The 12,508-nt window shown below is 39.3% G+C and overlaps 1 protein-coding gene across 1 annotated transcript in view; it reads left to right on the top strand.

Annotated features, from left to right (window-relative positions):
- Positions 1–12,508, top strand: part of LOC148185127 (unconventional myosin-X-like) — a 94,282-nt gene that overhangs the window by 66,580 nt on the left and 15,194 nt on the right. The window contains exon 3 of the mRNA XM_088052790.1: positions 1,912–2,070. Within this exon, the coding sequence (XP_087908916.1) occupies positions 1,912–2,070 (159 nt within the window). The remainder of the gene's footprint in view (positions 1–1,911; positions 2,071–12,508) is intronic.

Raw genomic sequence — 12,508 nt, 5'->3', positions numbered from 1 at the left:
CTTGAGATGTAATTACCTCTAATTCCACTTACAGTTTGTGTGTTTAGTCTTGGACTGCTAACATAGTTTTCAGCCCCAAAAGTTTTGCTATCAGTTGATGCTCTTCACATTCATTCTGTGTGTTAGATGTTCTGTCTGGACCACATGCACCTACAAGTGGCTGCTTTCTCCATCTTCGCAGGGTCCCTCTGCCAGGTACAAATCCTTGTCCTGTCATCTTTATGGTTCTTTACTGCAAAATAAGGCTCTGATATCTCCATGTCTGTCTTTTTCTCTCAGCCAGGGATTATACCTAGGATGCTCTGAACCTATTGGGACTTTCACATTTTGCTTACAGGTTTGCTCACATACCCTGTTGATGTCTGTGATGCCTCCCAGCTCCTGACAGAAATTTTTTTCTGGGATCTCCTTTCTTCCCCAGCCTTCCCTCAGTATACTTTGTGCTGATGTGAGTGACATCTGTAATGGTGTGATGGCCTGTACCATCATTTGTTGTGTTTAGGATACAACTTTAATGAAGAAATGTCTTCAGGCTGTACTCCCCTGTCAGCTGCTAGGATATCCAAGTACAGAGCTTTGGTGTTAGATCTTCCTTCAGCCTTTTGCTTCTTCAGCCTCTCTTTCTCACTTGTCTCAGCAGGACAGACGACATCACTGTTTGTCTGGATGGCCTCCTACAATGTCACTTGTTCAGTCTTTCGTTGCCAGGAACATACACAAGGTTTTATGGTGAAAACCCTCTGAGGGGTTTCCTCCTCCTGCACAGAGGTGGCCCCTCAGGCACAGCATGACCCCCAGCCTGCAGCAGCATTCCTGCAGTGCTCGCTGGTGCTTGGCTGACAGTTAGGGCTCTGCTTCTGTTGGCATCATAAATATTATTTTAAAGGATTTTGGAAGGGTTTGGGTTTTTACTAATGTTCCACATTAGTATTTCCACAAAGTATTTGAATTTGTCCATGCTTTGACTTTTTAACACTGAAATGGCACCAATAGCAGGGACAAGTATTGCCTGAGAAGCGTTGGCTATGTGAATGTGGGTATATGTCTCTAATGATGTAGTACCAAGATTTAAATTTTCAGGAAATGGGATGCTGATTTCAAAATCAATTGTTTTGTAGTCTTTATTGATGCATTCATAAAAGTTTAACTATATTGAGGATGTGTACATCTTCTTGCATGTTTGTGATAGCTTTACAGAAGATATATAGAGGTGTTTTCCAACCGAGTATTTAAATTCTTTTTAGAGCTTTTACCGTTTGTTAAGAACTGGCTTCAGAAACTAGTCCCAATAGTCTATTAAGAAATCTGTTGGCTTATTCATTTCTAAATATCTGCTGCACACAGAACTTAGAATGCTACTCACATTAGGAGTAATGACTGTTTCCTGACTGGAGAGTTGAATGGAAACATTTAAGTGGATTTCAGATCAAACATATGAACACTTGAAGCCTATTAGAGCATTAATTTTAATTTTCTGTTTTGCACAGTCAAATGTTTCCTCCCAGAGCAATTTGAGTGTAAATGGGGTTTACTGTAAGAGGTGGTTTATTGTTCGGTTGGTTTTGTACTATTGAGAATGGTTATTGCTTGGTTTATTTTTCACTTGATAAAGTCTAGCAGTAATCCAGTGTGAAAAAATATTACATTTGCCCTTAAACAGGAAAAGCCCTTACAGCCCTCGGTGCACTGTCAGTATGTTCTAGTTTCTAATGACCCATGTAGGTACTTGGGGCTTCAGTCAGTGTCAGAGAAGCTTTAGAGGAAGGTATCCCTGCCAGGCTATTGTATTTTGCAAGTCTGCACACTGATAACCTGGATAGTGGATGTGAATGGGTATGAAAGCTCCATTCTCAGACAAGAGTTTCTGAATGCGTGCTCTGATTAATATTGTTTTTGTTTCCCCTCTTTCAGGTATTCACTTATAAACAAAGCACGATCACACACCAAAAAGTAACGCCTATGCATCATACAAGTACAGAGAGCGTGGAAGACATGGCAGCACTTGTAGATCTCCATGAAGGCTCCATTATGCACAACTTATTCCAGCGATATCAGCAAGATAAAATCTATGTGAGTTTTTTCTAAAATTAAGAAAAATATCCAGAGGGAATGTTTTTGAATGTTTAAGTTCTGTGTGTGTTTTGCTGTTCTGTGCTATCTCCTCTCCGAATGCTTTCCAGTTCCTTGTGTATCGACATAGAGCTGAAGCATGCCTCATACAGTGACTTCTCACCCGCGATGATGGAAGGAGAAGGTAGCTCAGGCTGGACACACAATCCCTTGGAAATCTGGAAAATCAGGATGCCACATCTTCACTTCACATGCCACTTTCAGTGACAGGGTTGTGTAAAGGACTCTCATTTTCCTCTTCTCCTTTAGACTCTCTGCCCCAGCAACACATGCTGTGTATGTAACACCAGAGAGGATGTGGTGGAACTTAGTCTGTCACTGTCAATTGAGATCCTGTTAGGCCAAGATCCAATTCTGATCAGCTTCCCCTCTTGTATTGTAGTAGAAAGGTTATTATGAAAGGAGCACATTATTGTCAAGCTGTTAAATAAAGATAGTTGGAGTTTGGGGAACAGATGAGAACAGACAGCTGTTTATCAGTTTCTCAAACTAGGAATTAGTCCGCACAGAATTCCTTTTCTTAACTGCGTAATGAAGATTTTTATGATTAGATTTACCTGCTCCTTCAATATTTTCATTACTCTTGAACTAGCTAGGTACAAATCTTTCCTGAGTCTGGAACTGCACTAATCATGAAAAAGATACAAAGGAAAAGGAATATTAGCATATTAGCAAATATTAGCAAATAAAAAGGAATATTAGAAGCTGCTACAGGTTGCAAAACTGCACTTTTTGGTTTTTCAGTGGCTGGCCATTTTGGTTTGGGTTTTTTTACTAATAATTGCACAACACAATTTTTGTTTCATCACGTGTCTGGGCTCTTGATTTGACCATATATATGCTTTATTTCAAACTTCATCTACTGAGTTTGGGTTTTTATTTTTAAATATTAACATATCTAAGTGAAAAAAATAAAGTTTCCCTGCATTTAAGATATGATAAAAAGCAAAAAAGGGCACAATAAAATAATATTCCTTTACAAATTACCTTAAAAGTGGCTAGCATGGGGAATCCTCAATACTGAGACAGTTCTCTGTACATAAGTCTTTATGTATATTTTTTTTCAAATGTACTGTTTTACCTTTCAGAAAAATCAGCAAAAAAACCTCAGTAGCATAAATGAACAGTCCTTCATCTGCGAGGAAAAAACATGTACTTGACAAAAGTTTAGTTTTCCTTCAGTGTTGTTAGGTTAGCATATGATGCTCAGCTTGAGTAAAAATTTTAAAAAAACTGTTTCATGATGTGCACTCACACAGAGAATATGCCCCCTTTTAGAAAACCATGAGGGTATGAGTATGATTCTTTGGATGTGACATAGAACAGCCTTGTTCTGAAGAGACATGTCCTAGCTTCTTTCTTAGCTTGTCAAGGCAAGTTTAGTGTGTTCTGATCCTTAGTGCTTAGTGCAGTGTACGTTTCCAGACAAACAGGTTTGTGTGCTGTTAATGATGACAGATCTGCAGTTGCTACTGACTGTGCATTGTTCCTTCAGTTTTGCTAATTTAACTGCTTACTCTTTTGAATCCATCTGAGAAATGATTGAAAAGGTGGTTGGAAAAAAAAACTAGTGTTTTGAAATGCATATGAAAGCCTCTCTGTGTATGTGTAACCAGGCCCTGACTATAGAGGCATCTTCTTTTCTCCGACCTCATTGGTACCCCACTCCCACTGCAGCAGTAGTAGTGTTTTAGCAGGAAAGGGCTTCAGGAACAAAAATAAAAAGCTGATCGAATATCTTGAATATTTTCATGAAAGTTCATAAACACAGGAGCATGTATTTTGGAAGGGGGTGTTGTCATTGCAAAAGGTGGTCTGTCATTTTAAGGCAAAATTTCTTCACTGTATTGAGCAATTCAATGATATTTTAATATTTAATGTTAAAACAAATAAACAAACAAAAAACCTGAAGATGCATTGAGCTCATCTTTGTTGAAGGTTACTTTGCAGCTGCTCATTCAGACTTGCTCAATCATTCTGCTCTGGGACCAAATTAGTTCTAGTACAGGACAGTAGAGTTTATGCCAGGAGCAATCAAAACTTTCCAGATTATACATTTGCTTTCTTTCTTGACCAGGAACTGCTTCATCATTGTAGTTCACCCATTGTCTCTTGTGTCTGCCTCATCACCTTGGCTGTATCTGCCCCAGGTGGATTAGGGATAAACTGAGAAGGCATGTACCATTCTCGACTGGGAGCTTTTAGGGGCTGAACATGCAATGGAAAGATTTCCTGCCATCCCTGAATACAAACCACCATATTGTTGCTGGGTTCTGGTTTTTAGCATACAGATCCCTTTTTGCCTCAGTTCCATGCACCTCTTTGTCCACGTCCTGAGTAGGGGGAAGAGATATGCAAAGGTGTATGCTGTCATACTTAGAGTTCTATGCTTGTAGTATTAGAAATATATTAGTGTGGTTCTTGAGTATGCCAGCTTTTTTGTTAGTTTTCTCAATGGCATTGAGACCAGGAAGCACCTTTTTACCTTAACAAAGAATACACTTAGTTTGGATTAAAGTTTTGGGGCTTGCTTGTTCACACACTCATAAAAAATATATCAAGTGCAATATACTTAATTGTAGTGTAAAGTATATATAATTTCTAAAGTACAGAAGAAACAATTAAAGGGAAAATGAAACAGTTTCTTTCTCAGAAAGACATTTATGCAGATCTTCCATTGTTAACTTCTGTGTTTTTCTGTATTTGAAGAGCTGTTTCTCCATCAATGGGCATTTAAATATCTTCAGGTATTTGAGCTCAGTTTAATCTTCCGTTACTTCTTAACATTTTTGTCTTACATACTCATACCCATGTTCCTTAACTTTTCACTGCTTCCTAATTCATACTACAAAGTTATTTGCTATGGATGCCAAGTTTTGTCAAACATGTCAGTGACTTTATTTGCTGCTGCCAACAACTGCAGCTATAAAGGGTCAGCAGAGAATTTTCTATACTTCCTGCTATCTCCTGGGGAGGGAAGAATATTGACTTAGATTACAGATCATGTTCACAGTGTGAATGATGCCTGTCTCTGATCATAATGAGTTGAGGCTCTCAGCTGAATCTGTGCTGTTTGCGAGAAGCTGAATGACAAAATGTTCTTGTCTATGTGCAACCATCTTTCTGTATCAGCGTCAAGTCTGTTAATATCTTGTGATACGTTTCATGTGAATTTCCATAAAAGAGTGTGTGCTTTCCCTTTTTGGCCTGTGAGAAACATAGAATATACAAGTCCTTTCTTGATTCTTCCAGGCATGCTGGTACTGTCTGGTAGTTTTTTTCAGGCTTTGTTATTAATACTGCATTTATCTGAAAGTTTGGTTCTGTATTATCACCACGTTTGTTGTCCAGGAAAGAACAAAATTTAGCATGGCAGTGATCATATAGTGCATGGGTTTTCATTGCTACTTCATATCCCATTTTATTCCTAGTGGGAACAACAATAGGTGATCCAGTTGTGGACATCAGCATACAAGGTTTAATGCTCATCTGTGAATACTTAGATTAGCTTGCATCCTAGACTGGTATGTGGCAAAATATGAAAAAATAAACACTAGTACTAAAAATGGAAGGTACCCACGTTTGAAAACAGAGCCTTTTATGAAGGCACTTGAGGGATTTGGTCACCTCTGAAGCGAGGCCGTCACAGGGCATATGGAGTGGAGAGGCCAAAAGTGCCATGGTAGCCACTCTTGTGGACATTCAAAGGCAAGTTGTTCCCAAGCTACTGATTCTGGTTTACTTTCAGTTAAGTACACGCTACGGGGCAGACTGGCTCAGCCTTGGAGAGAATGCCATAAACTCCATGGCATGGATTATGCTACGAGTTGCACAAATTATGGTGTTTGGGCTGGCTCTGGGATGAGTTGCAGTTGTCTTATCTCTGCCAGTGGTTGGTTATTGATGCAGGTGAGCAAATTTTGGAAGAGTAGAGCAGAGGATGAGAGAACAGCTTTTCCTGAGGTGAGAGGCAGGTTTGAAATAACTGCAGTATATATTTTGCAGGTCAGTGCAGAGGCTTTCAGTGTCATATCCACCCTCATTTGCATGAGTCCGAGAAATAAGCAAGTTTCAAAACACTTTTGATTAGCTTTTTCCTTTTGAATTAAATTAAGAAATGCTGGGTTGGCACATTCCTTTTTGAAGTGGTGATGATTTGGCGTGTGCCTGTCTTGTTCAGGTGAAGGATGTGCACCATGCCCTGAGCAGCATTCTGCTTGGGCTGCAGTGTGGCGGTCCCTCGGTCACCCTCCCCCAGTGGTGGGGAGAGTGACCTCCAGGCTGTCCAACAGTTGGGTGTGGTGGCCAGGAAGGGTGAGGGACAACACAACCTATTTTTACTCACTCTCAAATTAGGACTGCAGCTCGCCCGCCATATAATTATAACCATCTGTTATGTTTGTGTGCATATGTATGAAAAGTTCTGTACCAGCCACGTCGACATGTAGTGCTGTACCAGCCACATCCACATCAGAGGGAGGATGATGGTAATTAGGAGCTCAGTTTTCATGGCTAGCTTTCCTTCTCTCTTCAGCTGAAGCAACAAACATAGAATAACTTGGATGAAAAAGCAACATTTATCTGATTTTTTAAAAAGGTGTTAAACTTTTTTAGTTTAGAAAATTAAAAAAGAAGAAAACTAAAAAAATAGAAATTTTTTTTTTTTTAGAAAAGTTGTGTCTTCATTGACAAGGTTGTTGCAGAGCTCCTATCCACTTCATTGTACAGAGTGCTCAGTTCTGTCCATTCTTAAAAGGTATTTTCAGTTATTTATGCATTGATTTTTATATCTATTAGTGTTTATTTACTTAAGCAGCATGTTCACTTGTGGTTTGTTAAGCTTGCAGTAATTAGATAATTTATCTCCCTCGAAGTCATCAGGGCTCCCAGAGGCAACTAGTTGATGTTTGTGCAGTATTAATCAATAATCACCACAGGGCTTTTTTCAAATTTGGTTTGCAGACACAGACACTTTAGTATCTAGGTCAGTTGCTCTCTGTGACTTGTTTTTCGGGATTTTTGCATATTTGTGTTTTTTTCCAAGTACAGTAAAACTCCTTTTGGATCAGTGCAGTTGCTCTGTACTGTTTTATGATGGTCAGCAGGAAATGGATATTGCTGCATGCAACAGTGAGAAAATAGTAGGGCATACTAAAGTCATAATAAAGACAGACATAATTCATGCACTTTGATAGCACTCCTGCTCAGATGTCCTCTAACACAGACACAAGTTGTAGGTGAAGGCAAAAGAACAAAGGAAGATCAGTAGAAGCTAATAGAATCATAGAATCACTGAGGTTAGAAGGGACCTCCAATGTCTTCAAGGCCAGCCTTTGAATACCATCATAAATACCACTAAACCATAGTCTTAAAGTGTTTACTAATAAAGACAAAGCCTCATGACTGGTTTCTTAAATGGAAAAAGTTGGACATACTCCATGGAGAAAATGAACCTAAAAAGAATGTTTATCATGGACCCCTGCAACATCCTGGACAGCTCAACAGCCTTGGTCATTGGCCTGTTGTGTGCCTTGTTATAAATGTGGGCCACAGACTTAAAAAAACCCAGACAATGGTACACAGAAACTGTGTCATTAATTAGTACCATAAAATGTATATATAAATATAGTACATGTCCCTAGAACAGTATCACTAGCCCCTAGAACTACATTTATCCTGGTGTCGTCTGCAATCCAGCTGTGGTTGCACAGTTCCTCTCCGGAGGCATCCAGTGCTGTAGAGCAGTCCCAGGTAACCAATTTGCAGGATCTGCTCTGTGGTCACTGAGGAACCTGCTGTTTATTTAGTTGCTCTGCTTTTACAGTAAAGAAATCTTAGAAGTGTGCTGATGAATCACAGTGTTTTTCATGCCTTCCTGTGCTACTGAGAAGATGGGGAAAATTCTTGCCACCAGCTCTTTCCATAAGAATGCATGACAAATGTCTATACATAGCTGCTTACCTCCATAATTAGAATGTTATGCTTGCACACATCAGATAATGTTTTCAAAATGCGGTTCAAAGTGAGTTCCTGTCTCCAAGCATTAATTACAGCTTCCACTTCACATCTGTTACTAGAGAGCAGCAGACAAAGATCTATAAAAACACAGCAGGCTTTTAATTGGAAATCTAGTGAAATTTATTACTGGCAATTGTTATTTCTAGAGGCTGGTCAGTTATATAGATCAACAATTGTCTACCACAGGCAAATTATCATTATTTTTTATTTGTTGGAGTTTTTTTTTGGTATGTGTTAATGGAGAAACATATCTGTAATGATATGAGAAGTAAACAAATGCCATCAGTTGGTTAACCGACCTTGCTTTTGACTTTCTCCATTCTGCATGACTTGTGGAACAGCTAGTAGTTATAATAACAACAACAATAAAGAGTACTTGTCTAAACTTTGTCCTCCAAAGTGCTCAACTGAAAATACTGGGGATTTTAAAGGTGCACATTTTCAGATCTCAGGAAGTGTTTCAGCCTGAGGTGGTGTGATCAATGTGATACCATTAAAAGAAATGAAAAGTGTGTGTCGCTGAGTACACTGCCATGTATGCCACAGCTACACAAACACTTTGTGGTGTGTGCAGTGGCTACATGTGCACAGTGTCTATGCCAACACATAAATTTATATTATGGTTTGCAGCACATTAGGTGTTGCTGGTAACCTGCTGGGTGTAAACACTGCAGTGAGAAGGAGCTTACCTGCTAGCATCAGTGGGCTGCTTTAGTGAGATGCAGAGGGTGAAGAGGTCAATGGTTCATTAAAACATGAAAGCTTGCTCTTTCTATTCTGCTCTGTAGCAGTATTTTTTTTCTCAGATGGTTAGTTGGTTGATTGGGGAATAAATAATAGATGGACTGGCAACGAGGTCAATTTCTGTCTGTTGACTTACATGAGTTTTCTATTTGTAATACAAAAGCTCTAAGCTATATTTGATAACTTCTAAACTTCTGCGCTATAATTTGATATATTTGGCAATTTCATATAGGAAACTGCAAAGTAGAAATCTGTCATGAGATGCAGATTTTGTCATTGGTGATGGTATATGTTGCTAATGTCTTCCCAGATTTGAAGGCTAATATTCATGTTGTTTTCTCCATACCTTTATTGCATGTCACTGCTAACTCTATGAGCCAAGAACAGAAAGCAGACCAACATGCAGAATCAAAAGAAAAAATTATCTGCCATTTGCACAAATGCCAACAGCAGCTTACTGCTGTTTAGTCAGAACTTTTGCAAAATTTTGGTGAATGCTTCTGCACATGCTGTTGCCTCTCTTGGAGGTAAGCTTTGGCTCCTTTCTGTAAGGTCTGTTGTTCCCAGTCCAGCAAAGTCAATGAAAGGAAGACAGGAATTTGGGTTCCACAACTTAGGGTGCTTACCTGTCACAGCATGTTTTCTTTACATGAGTTAGGCTTTTACTGTAAAGTGAGCTGCACAGAAATTACTGTTTGTGCTGCACTGTCCAACTCTCTTATACACATATTCCAGCAGTTTGATACTAGAAAGGCTGCAAACAACCCATTTAAGTTGGGAGTGAATTAACTTACTTTTATAGCTATTGTTTATCTGTGTAAATGGATTATTGATTCATAGCCAGGCTGTTATTTTTATTTGAAGAGAAGTGGTCCCTTTCTCACAAGCAGTTTCAGTTTTTTTCCCTTTGGTGTTTGTCAGTGTCTCCTTTTAAAAGCAGATGGAATCCAAAAGTTCCATTTAGCAGATTTTTGACAGTTAATTCCATTTGCCATCTCAGCCCTGATTTCTCGACTGACGGCTATTTGGCAGCAGTTCGGTGCCATCCAGCTAACTATCTGGCATAGAGTTAGATTTCAGCTATGCTTTCTCTTTTCTTCCTCTGTTAAAGAGTAATTCCTGCTCTTCCTGCTTTCCTTCTAAAAAAGCTCTTTCTATAGAAGATACCTTCAAATACTAAAGAGCTACAGAAATTATGGGAATCTGGATATTCTTACAGGCAGAATTAAACAGATCTACAAAGCTTTATATAAAAATATTTCACCAATGTTCTAGAGACATTGCTCTTTGGTTCATCATTTTACCAGCATTTTGGTTTTCTTTGTCTCTATTTTCTCTGAAAAGCCCCTTTATCTCTCCAATATGAATGTATAGGGAGGAAGAAGACCATTTTTTTCTTTTCCTTGCTGGAGGGTAAATTAGACCTTCAGACAGTTTTGAAAGACTCATTTGAGCATTGTGCAATAACAAAGCAGGAGGAAGAACTAGTGTGTGGCCACAGGCCATTTGAAATGGAGTGATAAGCCATGGGTTCTCTGCTTTTTGTGGGGCCTTTTTTGATTTGAACTGGAGCTCGCCTGGTTAAAATTGTGCACACAGATTGCTACAGTCTCGTGTGCAAACTTAACTTCACATGTATTGCAGCCCATGAAAATAACAAAAATCAATGTCTTGTTCTGATCAATCGTGTTTGTGTTCAGGAGGTCACTGTCTCTATCTGCTTGGCAATGGTGAAAAGAGAAATTCTTCAGTAATTGTTTATATGAAAACTGTACAAAAGACCATTATTCTGACCCAGTAGATAGGACTGCTGCATGGCAGAGATTGCATTGTATTAGTCAGCAAAAAAGAACAGTAAAAACAGGGAGAGTCGGTGCTTTTTATATAGGAGAAAACCTGCCAGAAACCTGTGAATATCTTAAAGAAGGAAAAATATCTATCTGATATCTGTGTTATTATCTGCTGTTGGGGTTTTTACCTTTGGCTGTAACAGTGTTCTTTTATCAACCTTCCTTTATATTGGTTTCATACTTCCTAACTGGATTGGGTTTTGTGTGGATTGAGGATAATACTTGTAGTGTTTCCTTGAGTAATGGAATAATCTGTCCAGTAGGAGAAAATTAAGAGAAAAAGAAGATGAGATTAAGCATTGAGTATATCTTTTAACCAGGTGAAGAGGTCTTCACCATCTCTGAGCCTTCAGAGAAGCAGACAGGTGTCTGCCTCCAGGCAGTTTTGGATGTTTACATTGGCAACTAAGGTAACCAAAACCCAGTTTTTAACCCTTAAGAAACAGACCTAGACAGTTAAATTTAACTGTCCTAGGACAGAGGCACAATGAATGTGCGAGATTGAAGGTGTAGGGAGCGGAAAGATTTTTCAGTGTAGAAGTTAAGGTAGCTGGGTTACAAAGTGCAACTTTTTAGGTGGAGAGAGCACAGCCTTTGCCCTTGGAGGGGCTTGGGAACAGGACGTTGCTTAATACTGTTGCACCAAGGGAAGCTTAAGTCACATTAGCTGGATTGAAGGGTCAATCCAATCTTCTAAGAGGGTGTCCTGTTGCCCAACGGTTGCCTGTGATCATCTGAAATTGCATTTTATAATAATCCAAAACTATTCCAAAATCTTCATGGGAACTGTTCTGGTGGAATCAAGCATAAAGCCTGGCTTTGAAAAGGCCTTGGTCTGTTATGCCTTGGATCCAATCTGTGCTCAGCACAGAAGGAGAAAAGGCCATCAGAGAAGTGGTTGGTAGGAGAGGCTGCTGCAGTTTCCATCATGGACTGAAGGACATGGTTGGAGAGTGCTGTTGAGCCATGTGAGAAGACACTTTCCAAAAACAGCGACAAGGAGAACATGTAGAAGGTGCATCTTGGCTATAGGTAGCTGATCTTTCTAGTGACATTCCATGTCATGTTCTGGTTCCCTTCTAAAGGTCCTCTCCTATGGGTGCTAACTCTTTTTATTTGTAGTGTGGCCTGTGTATTTATAAACAGCTCATTTTGCAATCAGTCCTACAACTGACCTTAAGAAGAGAAGAGGACATTTTAGGGGTCATAATGTTGAGTTCATTGACTAGGAACACAGATACAGAGAAAAGCAAAGCTGATGTGAATTCGAAGTTCACCATGAGTCACTGTGGTGGGGACTGCAGGAGCCCGAGCATATAAAGATGATTATAGAGTATGGCATTTCCATCTTAGAAATGGTTTGATTGGTTAAGAACATCTAAACCATGTAGTTTTAAAAAAAATTAAAATTGTAGTTTAATACTTCACTTTAATTATGGTTTTTAAGAAAGAAGCTTTGCTTCAGATATGAGACAACTGGATTCTGTCCCACTGAAATTAGCATGGGACTAGCTAAAAACAGGGTATACTTACCACAGTGAGGATAAATCGAGGTCCTGCCATGAATGAGGGCGTTAATTACATCTTCTTTATGGCATACCTTCACCCCTTCTTCTGCCTCCCCTAAAAAGCACACCAAAATGTGTCCCAGCCATCTTTCTCTTTTTTCTGCTGATGTGTATGTGGTAGATGTTTGGGTGTCTTTGCCACAGAATAAACTCAGCCCTGATTACCATCAATCCTTTCACCTGAGAGAGCTCTGAACC

This window comes from Pseudopodoces humilis, chromosome 1 (genome assembly GCF_049639895.1).
Source record: "Pseudopodoces humilis isolate 2021_Gansu_Grassland_sample_001 chromosome 1, ASM4963989v1, whole genome shotgun sequence".
Lineage (NCBI taxonomy): Eukaryota > Metazoa > Chordata > Aves > Passeriformes > Paridae > Pseudopodoces > Pseudopodoces humilis.
Note: the sequence above shows the minus strand (reverse complement) of the source record. Positions and strands in the feature narration are given on the sequence as shown.